The sequence below is a fragment of the Coregonus lavaretus genome (assembly GCF_964263955.1).
Source record: "Coregonus lavaretus genome assembly, chromosome: 19".
Classification (NCBI taxonomy): Eukaryota; Metazoa; Chordata; class Actinopteri; order Salmoniformes; family Salmonidae; genus Coregonus; species Coregonus lavaretus.
In genome coordinates this window covers 6,582,226-6,607,420 of record NC_140006.1, presented here as the reverse complement: position 1 = coordinate 6,607,420, position 25,195 = coordinate 6,582,226, and the positions used below count along the sequence as shown (strand labels likewise).

General features: G+C 45.1%; 1 protein-coding gene across 1 annotated transcript in view; it reads left to right on the top strand.

Moving 5' to 3' along the window:
- Window positions 1-16,795, top strand: part of LOC311146922 (uncharacterized protein) — a gene marked incomplete at both ends in the record, with an annotated part of 99,977 nt that extends 83,182 nt beyond the window's left edge. Inside the window, 3 exons of the mRNA XM_084183543.1 lie at window positions 2,644-2,707; window positions 3,178-3,185; window positions 16,604-16,795. Of these exons, the coding sequence (XP_084039669.1) occupies window positions 2,644-2,707; window positions 3,178-3,185; window positions 16,604-16,795 (264 nt within the window). The remainder of the gene's footprint in view (window positions 1-2,643; window positions 2,708-3,177; window positions 3,186-16,603) is intronic.
- Window positions 16,796-25,195: the final 8,400 nt, after the last annotated feature.

Here is a 25,195-nt window from a genome sequence, read left to right as displayed (position 1 = left end):
TAGGTCTAAAATGTGACGCAAAGTCCCGTCCCTTTTCGAAACCAGGAAATACCTGCTGTACCAGCCATCCTGGATCGCCGACATTAGAACCACTCGGATTGACTGCTTCTGGAGACAGGAGGATATTTCCTCCCTCAAAACAGGCACTGAGGCCTCGGGAACAGTCAACGTGATGGCGCTGCAGAAGCATTGGGAACGCACAACAAATTGTAGCCTGTACCTGACGTTACTGTTCCAGGGCGATACTGCGCATGTGCGCCATTAGTAAGAGCAGACAGCGTGCCATCTGACAGGATGGGGACCCACATTGTGGACTGGGAGAGATTTTATATTTTTCAATTTCCACCACTCTTGACAACTGTGTGTCTGAACGTGGAGAAGGGATACTTTTCATCAAATTCATTTGCGAGAGACACAACACTTTTGACACCCGTGAACACTGTGGAATTTGGGATTGAAAAAACCTATGTTTATGTGCCAAGGTTTGCCTAAAGCCCATTCTGGGTACAAGGGCTCTGGCGCTCAGTGGCGTACCCCGATTGGTACTGACACATGGGTGTACTGTTGTCATGACGAGCCTCACTCGGTTTAGGCGGTAAGATGCGTTCCGGTAACCGGCTGGCACCCAGCACTGGACAGCTACATGAAAATTAGACCCATGGAAAAAAACATTATCATGGAGGTTACCCTACCGACCAGTCATAGGTAGACTACTGGCGACCAGGCGCCTTGTAACCTAGCTGGGAATGGGACAGACAGTGCTGAAAAACTGACCCCATTCTGTGCTAACAGACAGGGGCGATTTTGTAAGCTAATATAATTCCCAGGAATGAAAAGCGTTGAGCTGGAGAAAGACATCTGATTTTGGGGTTCATATGACCACAGAGACTGTGTATGGGATAATAGCATGATTGTGTCCAACCCTGCTTGTTCCCTCGACTTCGTTACCAACCACCAATCGCCTATAGAGCCCATAACCTGTATCACTAGACACCTCATAGGGACTAGTGAGCCTACAGGCAGGAATCAGCAATGAATCTCAGTAATGTGCCACCTATGGGGCAGTGGTGCCCCTTTGTAGACAGAGAGCAAATCGTCCAACTTATTACTCCCACCCTGTGGAGATTGATATACCCCTTTAACCATGTGAACACTATGGAACGCAGGGTACCAGAGGGACATTAAACATGGAAAAGCTTCCAACACACGTTGTGCTTCTGTGAGAATGTATAGCCTGCGTGAAGCCCGACCCCCTTATGGGCACAGAGGGCTCCGGCAATGGCTGACGCAGTACCCCTTTTGTTGAAACAAAACTTGGGGTCACTGGTGTCACAATCATGTTTTTGTGGAGCGGCGCAGCTGCTTGGGGGCTACTTCCTCATTAGAGGAACACACAAGCTTTCTCTACTCCCTCCAACTCCAGGAATTGAAAATAGGAATGGGGTTACCATAGCGCCGGAGGAACGCTATGAAGCTTAATTCACAGGAAGTTGCATGCTAGCCGAAGATAGCCAGGAGGCTCTTTAGTCTAAGCTAGGCTAGCTAGCCTCTTTGACCGCAGCACGGTCTGTTTAGAATAACCAAGCGACTTAATGCTACGTATACTAAACAAGAGAGCTACCAAAGCAACTCCACCGTGGGGAGGCAGGAATAGATAGTATGCAGTGCTTGTTAGCTAGTCTGGTCTCGAAAGTCTACATAGAACCAGATCACCGAAGTGGGACCTGGACCCTTCTGGGAAGAGAGGCAAGTGGTGCTTAACTAAGGCATACACAGGGAGCGGGAGGATACCCACAGAACCTGGTCGCCCTCTCTCCTCGAGTAACCTCCCATAACCGGCGACAGAGCGCATAGGAGCCGGGAGACATTTGAGCCGACCAACGACCCAAACCATCTCCACTTCCCGCAACTCAGACTCAGCCGAGGTACGAGCACCCGGGAGAGGAAGTCACTCTCGAAACCGCCAAGCCCCCTAAAGAATGCTATACGATTGTCAGGAGAACCTGCGCCACCGACTAGTAGGGGAACAGTGCCAGCCATCCCCTAGTCTCGCACACAACTGATTTGAGCGAGGGCAGCCTGAACCTGCACCGAGCTGAGACACACAAGACAACAAACGTGAGTATCTTTTAATTCACTGGGACATGGTCGGTTGCGTTAGCCATCTTACTTATTGATATAGCCAATTTGAAGAATACCTATTTGTTTGTGATTGAGAAACTTATGAGAACCTTACAAACTAAGGGACAGTTTAGTTGGCACAACGTAAGACACCCTCGTGTTCAAATTGTTTGTTTTAGTAGCGTGAATCGTTCCTGTTCACACTTAGGTGAAGAGCGGAATAATTTAAGGAATAAATCCGAGCCTCACGCTTATCACCTTTGGAAGGCGGGGCTTACAGCAAGGCGCGGATTTCATTGGCATTGTCAGGCGTGATTGTGGAGCCTTCAACCAAAGTCGCGAGAGTGCGACTCCCCATAGTATGTTGTCCTGATGTTGACTAACTGAAAGGGAACCACTGTATGACTGTCTTGACTAAATATAGGCTCTTTACAAAAAGCTTGTGTTTAAAAACTATGTTTTAAAGTCTTCATTTTGGATTTATGTGCTTAGTTTTTTTTCTTATTCTGGGGTTTTGAGCAGAAGCCAGACAATCCTGTGCTGCCACCCAAGAAAGACGTGCCTAACAGACCTGCACCTCCCTATGGTAAGTGTGTGTGTGTTCGCGTGTGCGGATTAAAACAAGCTTGAACCCACTGTAATAGTTAGCATAATACACAGTTCATCCTTAAGTTAATAAGTTGTTACATCAGTTGTTACATCAAAGGAACAGAACAGAAATACTGAAGACTGAGGGGCGTAAGTTCACAAAAAATACTTTAAAAAAGGTTTAAAAACGTTTCCATGGGTCGAAATTCCACAAGACTAAAATAGATGTTTCTATTGTTAAATCTGTTTATCTAATTAATAGTTTTTTTTAAACACATCTAAGTAGTCAGTCTCTTGTTAATTGTGTCTGTGTGTACTTGGGGAAATGTCAGTTAGTTAGAAGCAGGAGAGGTTTTGATGTGTCAGCTTTGCAGAACAACTTATTTGTGGTCTAACACTGTCTTATTAAACTTGTGAGTGTGTGTGTGCTCGCCTTGTTAGTACTTCCCTTTTCTCTCCCCCTCGCAGTCGTTCTGGTGTGAGGGTGCAGAGCCCCCAGTTTCTTCTTCTTTAGAAGTAGTTGGTGAACAGGAAAGCAGTTGGTACAGATAAGGTCTGTTTTTGCTTGAGCACAGACTGATTACCATATTGTTTACCTACCAAACCATCTACTAAAGTGGTGTCCGGATTAAGATGTGAATTAACCAGTGCCTAGAAAATATGGTTATTTTAGTAGAGGGAATGGGTAGCTAGAAAGGGCAAAAATGTTTAGGCCTATTTTTAGGCTGAATTTCACTCAGCATTGCGAAAGGAGATTGAGCAAATGCTAAATGTGTCAAAATGTGAATATACACACGTTTTGCCCACATTTCCCTCAGTGTGTGTGTGCCCTGTGCCTCTCTTCCGCTAGCAGCAGCCACAGTTCATATGTGGTGCCTTCATCATCTTTAAAGAATCTTTTACACTCTCAGAGAGGAGCAGTGAAGGGTAGACTAGCTAATACAGGTGCTCCTTCTGTCACCCAGCTGTGCCTTCAGCTGTTCAGCACGTTCCAAATGTATTTAAATGAATCCTAATTCACCCATGCATTTCACATGGGTTGCAATACACTTTACAGTGCTTGATGCACCATCAAGCAAAGCCCACCACAACATTTTTGTAGTTGTATTAGCATTAAGTGGTGTGTGTCAGGACAACAACAGAGAGGCATAGTCATATTATATTAACAGTATTACAAACACACAGATACTAGGTAGGACAATGAAGCTCTGTTAGCACAATTCATGGACATCCTTCCATTTTCCATACATTAATTATTTTGTACATTTTCAAGTTAATTTAAATGAGAGAAACCAGTGGATAATGTCGCTGTCGTTGTGTAGGGGATGTACCTCAGTTGGTAGAGCATGGTGTTTGCAACGCCAGGGTTGTGGGTTTGATTCCCACGGGGGGGGGGGCAGTATGAAAATAAAAAACAATAATGTATGCACTAACTGTAAGTCGCTCTGGATAAGAGCGTCTGCTAAATGACGTAAATGTAAAATGTAATGTAAAATGTGTTAAGTATTTCAACTGTAGACAAGGGTGTTGTCACGGTGCTGCTACTGCCAATGTGTTGCTGAATGAGGAAAGGAGAGTAGAGAAGAGAATAGAAACCTTTATCGTCCTGGAAGGGCAATTTGCTTCTCAGCAGGCAATCGAAGAAGAGGAAAAGCCACACACTCCGATGCAATAATTTATTCACCAACATTTCGACAGCAAGCGGTCTTCATCAGGGTTTCATGAATACATACAAACAACATTTAGACAATGAGAGATAATTTGAAGAGACTGATCAAATGTGTCAAATACAAAAGAAAGTGCTAAACTAGTACCATTGACAGGAAGGACTGAGAGAAAGTCATAGTGTGTTTTCTCTACAGCCCTGCTACTAAAGTCACAGAGCACAGAGAAAGTGATGGTGTTTTCTACAGCTTTCAAGTCACAGAGTCTACGTCCCAAATGGCATTCTAATCCCTATACAGTGCAGTACTTTTGACCAGAGCCCTAAGCCCCAGAGCACAAAGTATGCACTTTTTGGTGCGGGGGTTTCTTTATATAACAAGACATGACTTCATTTTGCAACATCAATCTGTCATCAATCAATTAAATGACACCAAATCTGATTTGTGTAGTGCTTGTAACAAATACATTATTGTTACAAAGTTTAAACAGTAGCCTGGCCTAATGTGAGAATTGTTATGTCATATTCAAGTACTGTACTCTTCACATATTCAAGAAGAAAGGCAACTTTAGTATATTTATGATGTGTCCTCCAAACCTAAGAGTTCTCCTTTAGGCTATCTTAGGTAGGGTAGTGGTGGTACTTTGGACAAACCCAGGGACCCTTTCCAAAGTCAAAACACCTTTGGAGATGCACTTAGCAGCAGAGAATATCATTTTGTTCTTCCTCGTGTCTCCAGTAAAGCTGCTTCTAGAGGCTCTCTCTCAGGGTTTGATTATGTAAGTTTGAGCTTAGTGGTCCTACTACTGTCCAGTCCCAGCCACTGTTTGTCACGAATTCGGCCGAGACTGCTCCTCCTCCTTGCTCGGGCAGGCTTCGGCGTTCGTCGTCCCCGGAGTACTAGCTACCACCGTTGGATGTTTCGATGTTTGTTTGGTTTGGTCTGTCTGTTGCACCTGTGTCCGTTTGTGTCTAATTATGTGACCTATAAGTTTCCTGCTTTGTGTATGTGAGATTGTGTGTTATTGTCCGCCTGTCCGTTGGTGCTGTGTATTTTGCTCTTATCTATTTTGTTTATTTACGCACAGTTTGCGTAATCGCTCGCCTCCGTTTTGTTGAGGCCCGTTTTTGTATTGTCGTGTTTCTGTCCAGTAAAGTCTGTTGGACTAAGCTTCTGTGTCCTGCGCCTGACTCCACACCACATCCACATCAGCCATTGACACTGTTGTTGTTGTTGATTTCTGCTTTTAGTGGCCATCTCAGAACATCTAGAGCAGAATACCTTTTGGGCTTAATGGATATGGAGTGGCAACAGATACAGAGTTTCTGTATCCCAATTTGCTCAGGCTAAAAATACAGATATTTCTGCGCATGTGCAGGATTTTTATTTTACGTAGCTGAGTGCACACTCTGCTGCCTACGTAGCTGCTTTGCTGACTGCTCTGCTGCGCTCCCCACTCCTTGATCGCCTTTGTCTGGTCACTGGTGTAGCCTAGAAACTTCATGTTCTACACAAAACGGTTCAAAATATTGCATTTCATGCCTCAGTAAGCATAAGCGCGATTTCATATTCATTTTTTTTAGGAGGGGAGTAGGCTACATTAAGTTTTTTCTTTGTCATTATGGGGCATTGTTTGTACTTTGATGAGGGAAAAAAAGCAATTTAATCAATTTTAGAATAAGGCTGTAACGTAACAAAATGTGGAAAAAGTCAAGGGGTCTGAATACTTTCCGAATGCACTGTAGGTGGGGGCAATGTGCTGGCGGGGGCTCGTTAGCATAATTGGGGGCATGTTCTAAAATATGTTGTATTTGTGCCAACCTTCAGTCAGAGTGTTGTACCAGTTTAAGTGGTTTTATCGTTGTGTTGGTTAAGGTTGAGTACCTCTTTTGACACTAGCTGGTCTACAATCTTTGGCAGAGCTTGTGACAGTGAAGAGCTGCATTGTGAAAAGGTTACTGCACATTTTCCAGTAGCTTAATTGCAGCTGGTTCACAGGAAGTTCATGTTTAATTTTCAATAACTTACTGTCAACTAGTTGCAAGTGAGTTAATGTGAAATGCACATTAACTAACTGTAGCTAACCCATCTCACTCACCAAAATGGTCTGGTAGGGAATTGAGTATTACAATGACATGGTTACTAGCTATAAATTGTCACAACGGCTGATGTAGATGTGGTGAAGGAGTCAAACGCAGACACAGAAGCTCAGTCCAATACTTTACTGAACACGACCAAAAATATACAAAACACTGGCCTCAAAACAAACAAGAGGCGGACGATGCGCAACAATGCGCAAAAGGCTAGAATTCCAAGGCGCACGAAAACAGTACAGTGCGACGACAGGGAAAACATCAAACAAACAACGAGCCGACCTGATGACAGGCGAACAATAACACACAACACAAAACGAACCAAACGGGAAACTTATAGAGGACATAATCAACTAAACAGGACACAGGTGTACACAATCAGACAAAACCAACAGACAGCGAAAACATCAAACGGTGATAGCTAGTACTCCGGGGACGACGACCGCCGAAGCCTGCCCGAACAAGGAGGAGGAGCAGCCTCGGCCGAAACCGTGACAGTACCCCCCCCTTGACGCGCGGCTCCAGCCGTGCGCCGACCCTGGCCTCGGGGACGACCAGGAGGACACGGAGCAGGGCGCGTAGGATGACTACGGTGGAACTCAGTCAGGAGAGACGGGTCTAGGATGTCTCTCCTCGGCACCCAGCACCGTTCCTCCGGACCGTACCCCTCCCACTCCACGAGATACTGGAGACCCCCCATCCGACGTCTTGAGTCCAAGATGGCCCGAACTGTGTACGCCGGAGCCCCCTCGATGTCAAGTGGGGGCGGAGGAGTCTCCCTTATCTCATCGTCCTGGAGTGGACCAGCTACCACCGGCCTGAGAAGAGACACATGGAACGAGGGGTTAATGTTTTTATAGTTAATAGGTAGTTGTAATCGGTAACACACCTCGTTCAATCTTCTCAGGACTTTAAAAGGCCCCACAAACCGCCGCACCGGTTTCCGGCAGGGCAGGCTGAGGGGCAGGTTTCTGGTAGAGAGCCAGACTCGATCACCAGGTGCGTACACCGGCCCCTCACTGCGGTGGAGATCGGCGCTCGCTTTCTGACGACGGATAGCCCGCTGCAAGTGGACGTGTGCAGCGTTCCACGTCTCCTCCGAGCGCCGCATCCACTCATCCACCGCAGGAGCCTCGATCTGGATCTGCTGCCACGGTGCCAGAACTGGCTGGTAACCTAACACACATTGGAAAGGGGTTAGATTGGTTGAGGAGTGGCGGAGGGAGTTCTGGGCCATCTCTGCCCAGGGGACATACCTCGCCCACTCCTCCGGCCGGTCCTGGCAATACGATCTAAGAAACCTACCCACATCCTGGTTCACACGTTCCACCTGCCCATTACTCTCCGGGTGGTAACCCGAGGTCAAGCTCACCGAGACCCCCAAACGCTCCATAAACGCCCTCCAGACTCTGGAAGTAAACTGGGGACCTCTATCAGACACTATATCCTCGGGTACCCCGTAGTGCCGGAACACGTGGGTGAATAGAGCTTCGGCGGTCTGTAGGGCAGTAGGAAGACCCGGCATTGGGAGCAGACGACAGGCCTTGGAGAACCGATCCAGAACGACCAGTAATGTAGTCTTCCCCTGTGAGGGGGGAAGGTCTGTGACGAAATCCACCGAGAGGTGAGACCATGGTCGTTGTGGAACGGGCAAGGGTTGTAACTTACCCCTGGGCAGGTGTCTAGGCGCCTTACACTGGGCGCACACCGAGCAGGAGGAGACATAAACCCTCACATCCCCGGCTAATGTTGGCCACCAGTACTTAGCGCTAAGGCAGTGCACAGTCCGGCCAATACCAGGATGTCCAGAGGAGGGTGACGTGTGAGCCCAATATATCAATCGATCGCGAACCTCGAGCGGAACGTACGTCCGACCCACCGGGCACTGTGGAGGACTAGGGTCGGTACGCAACGGCCGCTCGATTTCCGCATCGACCTCCCACACTACCGGTGCCACCAGACAAGACTCCGGCAGTATGGGAGTGGGCTCAATGGACCTCTCCTCTGTGTCATACCGCCGAGACAGTGCGTCTGCCTTACCGTTCTGGGACCCAGGGATGTACGTGATCTTAAATACGAAACGGGCTAAAAACATATTCCACCGCGCCTGGCGAGGGTTCAATCTCCTAGCTGCCCGGATGTAATCCAGGTTACGGTGGTCAGTCAAAATGAGAAAAGGGTGTTGAGCCCCCTCAAGCCAATGCCTCCACACCTTTAGGGCCTGTACCACGGCTAACAGCTCCCTGTCCCCTACGTCATAATTTCGTTCCGCCGGGCTGAGCTTTTTGGAGTAAAAGGCACAGGGGCAGAGTTTAGGTGGCGTGCCGGACCGTTGCGAAAGTACGGCCCCAATACCGGCCTCTGACGCGTCAACCTCTACCTGAAATGGTAAAGAGGGATCTGGATGCGCCAGCACCGGAGCCGAAGTAAACAGGTCCTTCAGTCTCCCAAAAGCCCTGTCCGTCTCGGCTGACCACTGCAGACGCACAGGACCCCCCTTCAACAGAGACGTTATGGGAGCTGCCACCTGTCCAAAACCCTGTATAAACCTCCGGTAGTAATTTGCAAACCCCAAAACCCGCTGCACCTCTTTAACAGTGGTTGGAGTTTGCCAATTACGCACGGCTGACACACGGTCTACCTCCATCTTCACCCCTGACGCAGACAACTGATAACCCAAAAAGGAGATCGACTCCTGGAAAAACAGACATTTCTCTGCCTTGACATACAGGTCGTGCTCCAACAGCCTCCTCAACATTCGACGCACCAGGGCTACATGCTCGGCTCGGGTGGAAGAGTACACAAGTATGTCATCAATGTACACGACCACACCCTGCCCCTGCATGTCCCTGAAAATCTCATCTACGATGGATTGGAAGACTGAAGGAGCGTTCATCAACCCGTATGGCATGACGAGATACTCATAATGACCTGAGGTGGTACTAAATGCTGTCTTCCATTCATCGCCCCCTCTAATGCGCACCAAGTTGTATGAGCTCCTGAGATCTAGTTTTGTGAAGAAACGCGCCCCGTGCAATGACTCAGTCATAGTCGCAATCAGCGGGAGTGGATAACTGTATTTCACCGTGATCTGATTGAGACTACGGTAATCAATGCACGGGCGCAAACCTCCATCCTTCTTCTTCACAAAAAAGAAGCTTGAGGACGCAGGGGAAGTGGATGGCCGTATGTATCCTTGTCTCAGAGATTCAGCTATGTAAGTCTCCATAGCTCTCTTCTCCTCCTGAGACAGAGGATACACATGGCTCCGTGGAAGCGCTGCTCCTGCCTGGAGGTCTATCGCACAATCTCCCTGCCTATGGTGAGGCAACTGCGTCGCCCTCGATTTACTGAACACGATTGCCAAATCCTCATACTCGAGGGAATGTGCAGTGCGGGCACCTGGTTTGGACTCTCCACCGAGGTCGCCCCCACGGAAACACCTAGACATCGCCCCACACACTGGGCAGACCACTCCTTAAGAGCCCTCTCTTGCCACAAAATAGACGGATTATGGGTAATCAACCAGGGGAGCCCCAACACCACCGGATACGCAGGAGAGTCAATCAGATATAACTGAATAGTTTCCTCATGACCCCCCTGCGTCCTCATCCTAAGTGGCGCAGTGACCTCCCTAATCAACCCGATCCCAAGGGACGGCTATCTAAAGCATGGACAGGAAATGGGGCGTCGACCGGAAGAAGGAAAATCCCTAGTTTTAAACAAAAATGTCGATCAACAAAATTCCCAGCTGCGCCTGAATCGCAAGCGCCTTATGCTGGGAATGAGGTGCAACCTGTGGAAAATGTACAGGTAAACAGACATGCACAACAGAGAGCTCTGGGTAAGTGGGACGCCTACTCACCTGGAATGACTCCCCAGTGCGTGGCCTGTCATCCTCTCCCCTAGGAGACCCTCCCCAGCACCGAGCCGCAGTGTGCCCTCCACGGCCACAGTTGGTGCAGGGAACAGCCCCCCTCGGGCTCCTCCTCCTCCTCTCTCTAGCGCCAGCACCTCCGAGCTCCATAGGGCTCGGCTCGGAGGTGCTGGAGGGTGGAATGGACGACCACCACTCGGTGCATCCGCGGGTAGCCAGCAGGGTGTCAAGCCGGATGGACATGTCCACCAGCTGGTCGAAGGTAAGATGGGAATCCCTGCAGGCCAACTCTAGACGGACGTCCTCCCGTAGACTACATCGGTAGTGGTCGATGAGGGCCCGCTCATTCCACCCTGCATCCGCTGCTAGAGTCCGGAACTCCAGGGCGAACTCCTGTGCGCTCCTCCTCTCCTGTCGAAGGTGGAACAGACGCTCCCCCGCCGCCTTCCCCTCTGGTGGATGGTCGAACACGGCCCTGAAGCGGCGGGAGAACTCCGCGTAGGTGATGGTAGCGGTGTCTATTCCCCTCCATTCGGCGTTAGCCCACTCTAACGCCTTGCCGGTGAGACAGGAGATGAGGGCGGAGACGCTCTCGTATCCCGAGGGCGCCGGGTGTATGGTGGCCAGGTAGAGTTCCACCTGCAGGAGGAACCCCTGACATCCGGCTGCGGTACCATCATATGCCCTCGGGAGCGAGAGCCGAATACCGCTGAGTTCCGGTGCTGGAAGAGGAGGACTGGTCGATGTTGATGGTAAGGTGTGCGGAGGTGTGGGCACCTCTCTGGTGACCAAACGGTGCAGAGTGTTCGCCACCTCGTTCATGGCGGCTTCAAGTCGCCAGATCATGGTGTCTTGATGGCTGATCTGTTCCTCCAGCGACTTGGGTGCCGCCGCTGCTTCTGCTGACTCCATAGTGGTGTGTTATTCTGTCACAATGGCTGATGTAGATGTGGTGAAGGAGTCAAACGCAGACACAGAAGCTCAGTCTAATACTTTACTGAACACGACCAAAAATATACAAAACACTGGCCTCAAAACAAACAAGAGGCGGACGATGCGCAACAATGCGCAAAAGGCTAGAATTCCAAGGCGCACGAAAACAGTACAGTGCGACGACAGGGAAAACATCAAACAAACAACGAGCCGACCTGATGACAGGCGAACAATAACACACAACACAAAACTAACCAAACGGGAAACTTATAGAGGACATAATCAACTAAACAGGACACAGGTGTACACAATCAGACAAAACCAACAGACAGCGAAAACATCAAACGGTGATAGCTAGTACTCCGGGGACGACGACCGCCGAAGCCTGCCCGAACAAGGAGGAGGAGCAGCCTCGGCCGGAAACCGTGACATAAATGAAATATTGTATGGTTCCTTTGTTGTACATGCACTTATGGCAGCCTTTAACAAAGCTGCAAAACTGACAGCTTTGTGTTTATGAACAGAATACAATATAGCACATTAACTGACTTAGCTGAAAGCCACGCCTCCAATAAGCTACACCTGCAATCTTCTGATAGGCTGCAGCTGCTACAGTATGCTGCCAATCAGCAAGTGATGCGCATGTTGTCAACAGAAGAGTTGGTGAAGGCACAGTAGGTTACTGGCAAGGATTGCTAGTGGCAGCAAGTGTCCTATAGGTTATTGGCAACAACAACAAAAAAGGCAGTATGTTACTGTGAATTTGACAATAACTTACAAACTAGTAGGTTCCAAGTAAAAAATGACAAATTCACAGCAACTTCTTGCAACAAGTTGCCATTGACTTACTGGAAAATACACAATAACGTTTTTACAGTGAGTGCAGCTCATTACTGGCACATTCTCTTACAAGGTTTCCGGAACAGACAGTGTAAGGAGAGGTGCTTATAATGCATCGGCATAACCATCAAACACTTAACCTGCTACAACAGTGTGCTTGAGCACTGCTAGTTTTACGTTAATGCTATGTTGGTGGTGATAATTGCACAATTATTTACTTGATTCTGGGCAGTGATGAATAATGCAGAAATGCATTCTTGCCAATAAGTCTGTGGCCCATATCTCGTTCATGCTCACAGATCTGGTGGTGTACCTGCACTGTAGCAGAACATTTCAGGTTGTTAGCGACCGAGAGGTTTTAAGTTCAAATCCCATTTGTGGTCAGAGTACAAGATTCTACAGTAATTTACATCAGCATACTGTTATTTTATAGAAATAACACCTTCAACTTCAGATAGCAAGCAACCAAGAGGTTGTGAGTTCAAATCCCAAGAGGTTGATTCCCAAGTAATCAGCATCATCATTAACACCTTAATTTAGTTGTAAAAATATAGTGTCATATTCATGGTATCATTGCCTCCCCATGTCACATTTATTTCACATGACATAGTTTCTTTTACATGTACTCACATGCTGTCACATATAGTTTCATGTTATCACGTTGAGATTTTGCATCCCCATGTTGTCACATTTATTTCACATAAATTTCACAAGATCATGTTCTCGCAGGTGCTAATATGTTGTCACGTGTAGTTTTATGTTATCACATGTTGCTTCACATGTTGTCACGTTATCACATGAACTTTACATTAAATCGCGTGATCATATGAGATGTGAAATTCATGTTTTTTCCGTAAGGGTTAGCTCAACGCATGTCACCGACTGGCCTACCTACCAGATATTGCAGGGAAAGGCCAATAGATATTCACACACCATTTGCTGGTACCTGAGGTCTCCCGGTCTTATCTACTTTATGGTGACTTAATTATGGGATGTGTTAAGTTGTCCTCTGTAGCTCAGCTGGTAGAGCACGGCGCTTGTAACGCAGAGGTAGTGGGTTCGATCCCCGGGACCACCCATACACAAAAATGTATGCACGCATGACTGTAAGTCGCTTTGGATAAAAGCGTCTGCTAAATGGCATATTATATTATATTAAGTTGCCATACACATTTATGCCAATTGCTTGTCTGTCTTTATGCTGTTTTATAAGTGCAAATGTGAAGGATGTGTGGTTTAGCTTTGTGAGGTTTAGATGACTACAGTGAATGCAGACTTAACAGGGAATGTTCTTGCTCCACAGTAAATGTTCCATCTCCTGCTCAGGCGGCAGGTAGCCTAGCAATTAAGAGCATTGGGCTAGTAACCGAAAGGTTGCTGGTTTTAAATCCCAGAGCCAACTAGGTGAAAAATCTGTCGATGTGCCCTTGAGCAAGGCACTTAACCATAATTGCTCCTGTAAGTCGCTCTGGATAAGAGCGTCTGCTAAATGACTAAAATGTAAATGTAATGTAATGTAAATGTTCCACCACATTTCTCCCATTTGTCTGCCTCTTCATTCCAGGGTGCATCCACCCAAAACCACTAATGCAACGGTTGCATTGCCATTGCGAATGTCAGTCTCCACATCGATCTGCAGGTTGAACATGGTGAGATTGTAGACTTCTAAATTGATAGTGTAGTTTGTTTAGGCCACACATGTCAAACTCATTCCACGGAGTGCAGAGTGTCTGCGGATGGGAGGCTAGGAGCCATTTATGTGTTGTATAGTTGTGTTTTTTGGGGTGTCACTTTTTGCCACTGTGGGGCAGGAATGCATAAGGTCATAGGTTAGGTTTAAAGGTAGACTCAGCGAGATGTAGAAGATGCACCAAGTAAACACTTGTAGTGGAGCGTTAAAGTGCGAGGCTAAACCTCTCCTCTGTTTTGGTCCTGTTGCTACTATGTTGTGTCAGCGTGAAGCACATCAGTGCACATGCGCAGATACTCTGTATGACTGTATGAGAGCAAAGTCTTGTATTGCGCTCATCTCAATGGGCGCGTTCCTCTGCTCAAATGTTGCTAATGCCTGTCAGATCTTGCTACACCTGGATAGGTATTTTACATTTTAGCTAACCACATCATGGTGCGTTCCTATGGCTCTACAGTGCAACCATTTTACTTGCATACAGTGCCTTCAGAAAGTATTCTCACCCCTTGACTTTTTCAAAATGTTGTTGTGTTACAGCCTGAATTTAAAATTGATTAAATTGAGATGTTTTGTCACTGGCCTACACACTACCCAATAATATCAAAGTGGAATTATTTTTTTGAAATGTTCACAAATGAATTAAAAATGAAAATGAAAAGCTGAAATGTCTTGAATCAATAAGTATTCAACCCCTTTGTTATGGCAAGCCTAAATAACTTCAGGAGTAAAAGTTTGCTTAACAAGTCTCATAATAAGTTCCATGGACTCACTCTGTGTGCAATTATAGTGTTTAACATGATTTTTGAATGACTACCTCATCTCTGTACCCCACACATACAATTATCTGTAAGGTCCCTCAGTCGAGCAGTGAATTTCAAACACAGATTCAACCACAAAGACCAGGGAGGTTTTCCAATGCCTTGCAAAGAAGGACACCTATTGGTAGATGGAAAACAATTAAATAAAGCAGACATTGAATATCCCTTTGAGCTTGGTGAAGTTATCAATTACATTTTGGATGGTGTACCAATACACCCAGTCACTACAAAGATACAGCTGTCCTTCCTAACTCCGTTGCCGGAGAGGAATGAAACCGCTCAGGGATTTCACCATGAGGCCAATGGTGACTTTAAAACAGTTACAGAGTTGAATGGCTGTGATAGGAGAAAACTTAGGATGGATCAACAACATTGTAGTTACTCCACAATACTAACCTAATTGACAGAGTGAAAAGAAGGAAGCCTGTACAGGTTAAAAAACATTCCAAATCATGCATCCTGTTTACAACAAGGCACTAAAGTAATACAAAAAAAACGTGGCAAAGCAATTCACTTTTTGTCCTGAATACAAAGTGTTATTTTTGGGGCAACACATTACTGAGTACCACTCTCCATATTTTAAACCATAGTGGTGGCTGCATCATGTTATGGGTATGCTTGTAATCGGTAAGGACTGGGGAGAAATGAAGGATTCTAGCATCAACCAATGGTTGCGTGCCACGTCATCAACTGTGCAGTTGGGCATCAGACTGCTATACCATATGATGTGGTTAGCTGATACATATAATACCTATCTAGGCGATGTAAGATCTGGCATGCGCCAGCAACGTCTGAGAAGAGGACCGACACCACAGTTATAGCAATCTGGTCCCCGACACCACAGTTGATGACGTGGTACGCAACCATTAGTTGATGCAGTCAATGTCTGAGCAACGGAATGCGACCAATGTCTGCGGTGCTGCTCGTGGCAACGTCATATTGCTGAGTCTAGGGGCGGCAGGTAGCCTAGCTGTTAAGAGTGTTGGGTCAGTAACCTAAAGGGCGCTGGTTCGACTCCCCGAGCCGACAAGGTGAAAAATCTGTCGATGTGCCGTTGAGCAAGGCACTTAAACCTAATTGCTCCTCTTAATTGAAGAATTCTAGCTTTATTAAATTGCGTCTGCTAAATGACTAAAATGTAAATTCAAGTCAATCTCAATGTGACCCGCCAGATTCAGAAGCTTGAAAACCCCATTCGAAATAAAAGCTTGAAAACCCCATTACATTTTTGCCCAAGAAGAAAAAGAAAAACGGAACATAAATCATAATATTTTTTTGTTGGTTTTGGAGTCAAAAATAATATTTTTAGTATAGTTTTAGTTTTTCAAACCGGTTTGTTAATTATTTTATTTGTTTACAAAATGATTTTTTCATGATGATTTTAGTTTTAGTTTCTATTTTAATTTACTATAATAACATTGATACCGTGTGATTCTCTTTGCCATTAAGGAGATGTAGATATGTCTGAATTTCTATCTTTTGTCTTCGGCTATGCATTTATTGTTGTTGTTGCATTGTACTACCATTGGTGATACTGTTTATGCGTGTTGTGTGTGTTAATTTGCTGGGGGCATGTGCCTGATTTGTACATTTTATGTCTAGCGTTGTTTTATATAAAAAAAAAAAAGATCCATTTGAAAATGCATTACTTTTTCAAAAATGTTACAGTCAAATTTCTCTCATTGATAAATACTGAATTCTTCAAATCAATCACCCATCAATGAAATGAATCACCATGAACTGTTTTTACCACAGTTGGAATTCATGACCCTGTTGACTAACTTTTTGATAATATTTACTCATCTTCGCAATTCAAACACTATAATTTAATTTCACATTGTTATCCCACACTATTGTCTCCAAATTGACATGCATGGTTTAGCTGTGTGTGTGTGTGTGTGTGTGTGTGTGTGTGTGCTGTTGCCGTGCATCTCTACCATTGTATCTAGTGTCTAACGTCTTTCCCTACCCTCCTGTAGTTTGGAAGTGAGGCGGAGCAGCAGGCGTCGCCTAAGAGTGAGAGCAAGCGGGAGGAACAGGAGAGGTTGAGGAGACTCCATCTACAAGAACAGGAGGACCTGGAACTGGCCATCGCTCTCAGCAAGGCTGAAAACTTAAAACCCTGTCACAGACTCACAACAACAACACATAACAGGAGGTCCTGGAACTAGCCATTGCCCTCAGTAAGGCTTACCTGCCTACTACCTGACTAAAAACGAAAAACCTTTTTACACACTCACAATAACAACAACAACCCTGATACACACTCAGAACACTCACAGCCTGACCACAGTCCCGTTACAAGCCAAAACAATGCTACAAACTCACAACATACAGCCCACATACAGCTGGACTACAACGTGATACAGACTAGCAACAGTTCCTCTACAACCCAAATACTACTATCTGACAACAACCTGAAAACAGTGTGTTTACAGCCCTCACTACAGCCTGACTACAACGCTTGTACAGCCCAGATACAACCCTGACAACAGCCCTACAACAACTACAACTTCACCCTGACTACAGCCTCCCACTACAGCTCTGTGACGTTCAGACGGCAGCCCATCTACCTACAGATTCAGCTTCTCCAGAACCTGAAAAGTACAGCAAGAAAGCAGCCTCGCTCTCACGACAGCTCTAGGACTTACCGATGGGACAGCAGCCCCTCTACCAACCCAGCTCCACTGAAGCCAAACTATTTGAAGACTGTAACCTACCAACGCCTTTCTTTCTTCAACCCTTTTGGCATTATCAGCCTCCTAATGGAACTCTAGTCAGCTACATCGCAACTATAATCAACTACAGCGGATCTCCACTTCAGCCCGACTTCAGTCTGACTTAAGTTTGACTTAACCCTGACTACAGCCTAAATCCATAGTGACTTAACTCTGACTTGGCTACGGCAAGTGGTCATTCTGACTAGTAGACCCCATAGTTCTTAGATGGGGAGACAGGATGCTTGACTTTGCTTTGGTTCATTGTTTGTTGTGAGGAAAAATCGACAATTTTAACATTTTAATTTCATTTGTATTATTTATATAGAAATCATGCATCTGTGGTTTATAAAGTATATATAAATGCACTGTTATAACTGTATTATACATTTTATCATATACCCTTTAATAACTGCTTAAAACATTCATATTGAAGTCTAAACATACCATTTTTTATTTATTTTATTTCACCTTTATTTAACCAGGTAAACCAGTTGAAAACAAGTTCTCATTTACAACTGCGACCTGGCCAAGATAAAGCAAAGCAGTGCGATAAAAACAACAACACAGAGTTACATATGGGGTAAAACAAAACAAAGTCAAAAATACAACAGAAATACATATAATATACAGTGTGTGCAAATTTAGCAAGTTATGGAGGTAAGGCAATAAAATAGGCTATAGTGCAAAATAATTACAATAAGTATTAACACTGGAATGATAGATGTGCAAGAGATGATGTGCAAATAGAGATACTGGGGTACAAATGAGCAAAATAAATAACAATATAGGGATGAGGTAGTTGGGCGGACTAATTTCAGATGGGCTGTGTACAGGTGCAGTGATCGGTAAGGTGCTCTGACAACTGATGCTTAAAGTTAGTGAGGGAGATAAGTGTCTCCAGCTTCAGAGATTTTTGCAATTTGTTCCAGTCATTGGCAGCAGAGAACTGGAAGGAATTGCGGCCAAAGGAGGTGTTGGCTTTGGGGATGACCAGTGAGATATACCCGCTGGAGCGCAGACTACGGGTGGGTGTTGCTATGGTGACCAATGAGCTAAGATAAGGCGGGGATTTGCCTAGCAGTGATTTATAGATGGCCTGGAGCCAGTGGGTTTGGCGACAAATATGTAGTGAGGACCAGCCAACAAGAGCGTACAGGTCACAGTGGTGGGTATTATATGGGGCTTTGGAGACAAAACGGATGGCACTGTGATAGACTACATCCAATTTGCTGAGTATAGTGTTGGAGGCTATTTTGTAAATTACATCGCCGAAGTCAAGGATCGGTAGGATAGTCAGTTTTACGAGGGCATGTTTGGCAGCATGAGTGAAGGAGGCTTTGTTGCGAAATAGGAAACCGATTCTAGATTTAACTTTGGATTGGAGATTCTTAATGTGAGTCTGGAAGGAGAGTTTACAGTCTAACCAGACACCTAGATATTTGTAGTTGTCCACATACTCTAGGTCAGACCCGTCGAGAGTAGTGATTCTAGTCGGGTGGGCGGGTGCAAGCAGCGTTCGGTTGAAGAGCATGCATTTAGTTTTACTAGTGTTTAAGAGCAGTTGGAGGCTACTGAAGGAGTGTTGTATGGAATTGAAGCTCGTTTGGAGGTTTGTTAACACAGTGTCCAATGAAGGGCCAGATGTATACAAAATGGTGTCGTCTGCGTAGAGGTGGATCTGAGAGTCACCAGCAGCAAGAGCGACATCATTGATATACACAGAGAAAAGAGTCGGCCCAAGAATTGAACCCTGTGGCACCCCCATAGAGACTGCCATAGGTCCAGACAACAGGCCCTCCGATTTGACACATTGAACTCTATCTGAGAAGTAGTTGGTGAACCAGGCGAGGCAGTCATTTGAGAAACCAAGGCTATTTAGTCTGCCAATAAGAATGCGGTGGTTGACAGAGTCGAAAGCCTTGGCCAGGTCAATGAAAACGCCTGCACAGTACTGTCTATTATCGATCGCGGTTATAATATCGTTTAGGACCTTGAGCGTGGCTGAAGTGCAACCATGACCAGCTCGGAAACCGGATTGCATAGCGGAGAAGGTACGGTGGGATTCGAAATGGTCGGTGATCTGTTTGTTGACTTGGCTTTCAAAAACTTTTGAAAGGCAGGACAGGATGGATATGGGTCTGTAACAGTTTGGACCTAGAGTGTCACCCCCTTTGAAGAGGGGGATGACCGCGGCAGCTTTCCAATCTCTGGGGATCTCAGACGTTACGAAAGAGAGGTTGAACAGGCTAGTAATAGGGGTTGCGACAATTTCGGCGGCTAGTTTTAGAAAGAAAGGGTCCAGATTGTCTAGCCCAGATGATTTGTAGGGGTCCAGATTTTGCAGCTCTTTTAGAACATCAGCTGTCTGGATTTGTGTGAAGGAGAAGCGGGGGGGGCATGGGCAAGTTGCAGCGGAGGGTGCAGAGCTGGTGGCCGGGGTAGTGGTAGCCAGGTGGAAAGCATGGCCAGCCGTAGCAAAATGCTTGTTGAAATTCTCGATTATTGTAGATTTATCGGTGGTGATAGTGTTTCCTAGCCTCAGTGCAGTGGGCAGCTGGGAGGAAGTGCTCTTATTTTCCATGGACTTTACAGTGTCCCAAAACTTTTTGGAGTTAGTGCTACAGGATGCAAATTTCTGTTTGAAAAAGTTAGCCTTTGCTTTCCTAACTGCTTGTGTATATTGGTTCCTAACTTCCCTGAAAAGTTGCATATCGCGGGGGCTATTTGATGCTAATGCAGTACGCCACAGGATGTTTTTGTGCTGGTCAAGGGCAGTCAAGTCTGAGGAGAACCAGGGGCTATATCTGTTCTTAGTTCTATATTTTTTGAATGGGGCATGTCTATTTAAGATTGAGAGGAAATTACTTTTAAAGAACAACCAGGCATCCTCTACTGACGAAATGAGATCTATATCCATCCAGGATACCTGGGCCAGGTCAATTAGGAAGGCCTGCTCGCTGAAGTGTTTTTGGGAGCGTTTGACAGTGATGAGGGGTGGTCGTTTGACCGCGGACCCGTTACGGACGCAGGCAATAAGGCAGTGATCGCTGAGATCCTGGTTGAAGACAGCGGAGGTGTATTTAGAGGGTAAGTTAGTCAGGATGATATCTATGAGGGTACCCATGTTTACGGATTTAGGGTTGTACCTGGTAGGTTCGTTGATAATTTGTGTGAGATTGAGGGCATCTAGTTTAGATTGTAGGATGGCCGGGGTGTTAAGCATATCCCAATTTAGGTCACCAAGCAGTACGAACTCTGAGGATAGATGGGGGGCAATCAATTCACATATGGTGTCCAGGGCACAGCTGGGGGCTGAGGGGGGTCTGTAGCAAGCGGCAACAGTGAGAGACTTATTTCTGGAAAGGTGGATTTTTAGAAGTAGGAGCTCAAACTGTTTGGGCACAGACCTGGATAGTATGATAGAGCTCTGCAGGCTATCTCTACAGTAGATTGCAACTCCACCCCCTTTGGCAGTTCTATCTAGACGGAAAATGTTATAGTTGGGGATGGAAATTTCAGAATTTTTGGTGGCCTTCCTAAGCCAGGATTCAGACACTGCTAGAACATCAGGGTTGGCGGAGTGTGCTAACGCAGTGAATAACTCAAACTTAGGAAGGAGGCTTCTGATATTTATGTGCAGAAAACCAAGACTTTTACGGTTACAGAAGTCAACAAATGATAGCTCCTGGGGAGTAGGAGTGATACTGGGGGCTGCAGGGCCTGGGTTAGCCTCTACATCACCAGAGGAACAGAGGAGGACTAGAATAAGGATATGACTAAAGGCTTTAAGAACTGGTCTTCTAGTGCGTTGGGTACATAGAATAAAGGGGGCAGTTCTCCGGGCGTTGTAGAAAAGATTCAGGGCATTATGTACAGAAAAGGATATGGAAGGATATGAGTACAGTTCAGGTAACCCTAAGCGTTGGGTAACAATGAAAGAGATAGCGTCATTGGAGGCATCGATTGAGCCGGTCTTGGCGTGTATGGGGTTTGGAACAAAGGAACTATATGAGGTAGTTTGAGAGGGACTAGGGGTTCTACATTGAAATTGTATAATAAGAACTAACCCAAACAGCAATAGGCAAGGCATAATTGACATGGGAGAGAGGCATAAAGCAGTCACAGGTGTTATTTAGAGAGAGCTAAGACACAACTGGAAATAGCGATAACGTTTGGGCTAAGACTAAACAGAATAAACAGGACAGGGTACCGTGTAAAGGAACAGTCCAGCAGGCATCAGCTGTGCAGCTGAGTGATCATAAGGTCCAGTGAACAGCAATATGTGAGTCCGAGAGCAGTTCAAATTGGTGCTTCAGCACAGCTAGCAGGGAGCACAGTTGTAGTTTGCGTGTGCTAGCGGGCCGGGGCTGGCAGATGGATCTTCGTGGTCGTCGCAACGGGAAGCCTGTTGAAACCACATCAGACTATTTTGTCGGCAAACCAGTCGTGTTGGATCGGCGGGGCTCAGTGTCAACACTAGGAGGTCCCGTCCGGTTGACAAAGAGGTAGATAGCCGGGAGAATGGGCCTGAGGCTAGCTCAAGGCTAACTGGTGCTTGCTATAGGACAATGGTAATCAGCCAACAACAGGTTGCAGCTAGCTAGCTGGTTGTGATGATCCGGCGCTAGGGTCCAGTGATTCCGGCAGAAAGTCCAATAAGCTCTGGGTCGATAGCACGCTGGGACGATAGCACGCTGTGCAGACTGGCCGACGAATTGTCCAGGCTAGAGCTAGAGCTGGCTGGTGGATAGTGTAGGCCACGGACAGTGGTGAAGACAAAACGGGTAACTAATAGCAGGTAGCCAATTCAGATTGCGGCTACACTCAGATTGCGGCTACACTCAGCTAGCTAGCTGGTTGTGATGATCCGGCGCTAGGGTCCAGTGATTCCGGCAGAAAGTCCAATAAGCTCTGGGTCGATAGCACGCTGGGTCGATAGCACGCTGTGCAGACTGGCCGACGAATTGTCCAGGCTAGAGCTAGAGCTGGCTGGTGGATAGTGTAGGCCACGGGTAGCCAATTCAGATTGCGTTACACACGTTTCAGCTTAAGGTTCTTGATGAAAGTTATAAAGAAATAATAGAATCCTTTCCACGTTGGGTGAGGCGGGTTACAGGAAAGTATATTTAGTTAAATAATGAAAGTAAAAATTGAGAAATATATACAAAATAGACCAAAAAAAACAAGAAACGGGATATTTACACAGGACGATGAAATAAAAGCGACCGCACTGCTACGCCATCAAGCATGTTTGGGTTCCTTATTTCTGGTGCAATTCTGGTTTTGGTGAGAAAATCACCACCTTTTTAGATTGTGGAATGACAAATATTGTTTATTTGTTAATCTTGGGGTTTTCTACTTCATTGCCTTACACAATTTTATTGTAACAGAAGAATGACAAGGTCAAAACCCACCTCATCTGCCTTGAAGGATAAGGGACCACCCTCTGTCACCAGAGCTTCAAGAACATTTTGAGTGATGTGGATTTCCTTTTTGATTTCTTCGTGCTAAACTCTATTATGCATTTAGTAGGCTGATTTGAAGTGTTTCTTTGGTTCATCTGTGGAGGATGTATTCAACTAGTAGGGCGTTTTTGTTTTCCTACAGTTTCATCTAACAAGTTATATATACTCCTTTTTAAGCTATGTGGGTTTATTAGTACAGCATAGGTTTAACCACTTAAAACAACTGTTTTTAATTACTTTAATTCTATTTTTTGCCCTTATTTTTTAATTGAAGGAATGCAACATTTGTATTATTATCAATATCATTGCAAAGTGTCATCAAACTACCAGAAGAATAGCTGACCAGGAAATAGTGATGGCATCCGTTTTCTTTAATGTTGTATGAATGGAAATGAAAGAATAATGCAAGTCTTCCCAAACTGAAAGGACAAAATCGAATTCATATGGATGTCTGTTACATCATCATATTGTAGTTAGTAATTCCTTGCAGACCGACACCACATGCAACGTTCATGTCTTCCCTTCACTTTGCTTTAGCATGCAATAGCCTTCCATTTGCAGCTGGATTGTATTGAGTAGGCACCAAACAGAAGAAAACGGATTGAAACAGGGAGGAACTACCTAAACTTACCCAATAAGAAACAATCGTTTTCCGTTGCAAAACATTTAGCTAATTTGTGCAGTAATGAATGTGACCCAGGTCACAGTTATATGAATCCTGCCTTGCAACACTCATAAGCACCACACTCAGTTATAACTCAGTTTGATCATGGCCACTACCTGGTGCGAGTATGTGGGGTCCTAATGCCTTATAATGCATCCATGTAAAATTGTTTTGTTATATTCACTGACAATGAGGGTTATTTGGCACATACAGTGTGTGTGTGTGTTTATTCAAGGAACTCTTATATTATGTCTCAAATGGCACCCTATTCCCTATGGGCCCTGGTTAAAAGTAGTGCACTATATAGGGAATAGGGTGCCATTTGGGACCAATCCACAATGTGTGTTATTCAACTAACTATGTGCTGCAGCCCCTTTCTCCAGTGTTGGCCAGAAGGTGCATTGTATTGGTCACACAAATGCAAAAGTAATGTACATGAATATGTAATAAATGTACTACAATGTCTTATTTATCCACAACCAAAATGACTAATTTCATGTGTAACAATATATAATGTATATGATTATAAATATTCCTTCAAGGTTTGGGATTTTTCTCAAAATAATTGTAATCCTCTTAATATAATTTAATATAAATAAAATTAATGTAACATTCCAGAAAATGTCTCGGGTCTACACACACTCTCTTTCTCCCTCTCTCCCCCCTCTCTCTCCCCCTCTCTCTCCACCTTCTCTCTCTCTCACTCTCACTCTGTAGTAAAAGTAACTTTCACATGAACAGAAAAGTGAAATGAGAATGTTAGATTTGCATTTCGCTGCTCAATTAGTTATTTTTAGCCAGGTTTTTACTTCTGTTGTCTTTTTTTTTTTTTTTACTTGAGATGTATTCTAACAAGATGTTGGCTGATTGAACTAAAATACTATGATGGGCCTTGGTCTTCTGCAAATTGTAAAATTCTCTCCAAAACTGACTTAATAGAAAAAATTGAAAATAACGTTGAATTTAACAACCTACTGTATGTAAATACAGTGTATGAGACATATACACAATGTAAATGCAGAGGTATTGAGTGAGAGGTACTAGGTGCAGCTGTCTCTTCCTACCTATCCTGTATAGTACCGTATATTTTTCTTTGCTTAATCAGCATAGTGGGTTGTATTAAAATGTGTCTCCTTCAGGGACAGAGTGGTGCCACTTATAATGGGAGATGTGGTTTTATTGGAGCTCATTTAACTTTTATAGCAACTGAAACTAACTGTATTTCTGCCAAACTTGTGTGACCTCAGCTCTATGAGTGTGATAAACTGTATTTTAGTCTCTTCATTTGTCTCATTTTATCCTCTTTCTGTCTTTGGCTTCTTTTAGTAAAGTCCACAATTAAGTTCACGCCAGCAAACTCTGTCAACGTCAAATGTTTTATAAATGGAACTACACTCATAATATATTATCTTTATCCGCCAAGAATGTTTTCAACTGTGATCTACTACTCCATGGACCAGTTTCCCAGACACAGATTAAGCCTAGTCCTGAGTTAAACACCATGCTCAATGGAGAATCTCCATTGAAAGTGTGTTTTAGTCCAGGAGACTTAATCTCAGTCCTGGAAACCTGCCCCAAATGTATAATTTCAGTATTAGTTTATCATAAGACCCTTTGATGTCCATGTATAATTTAGCCATCAGAAACATATGCGTCCCAAATGGCACCCTATTCCATAAAGAAATATATACTTTGTAGGAAATATAGTGCCATTTGGGACTG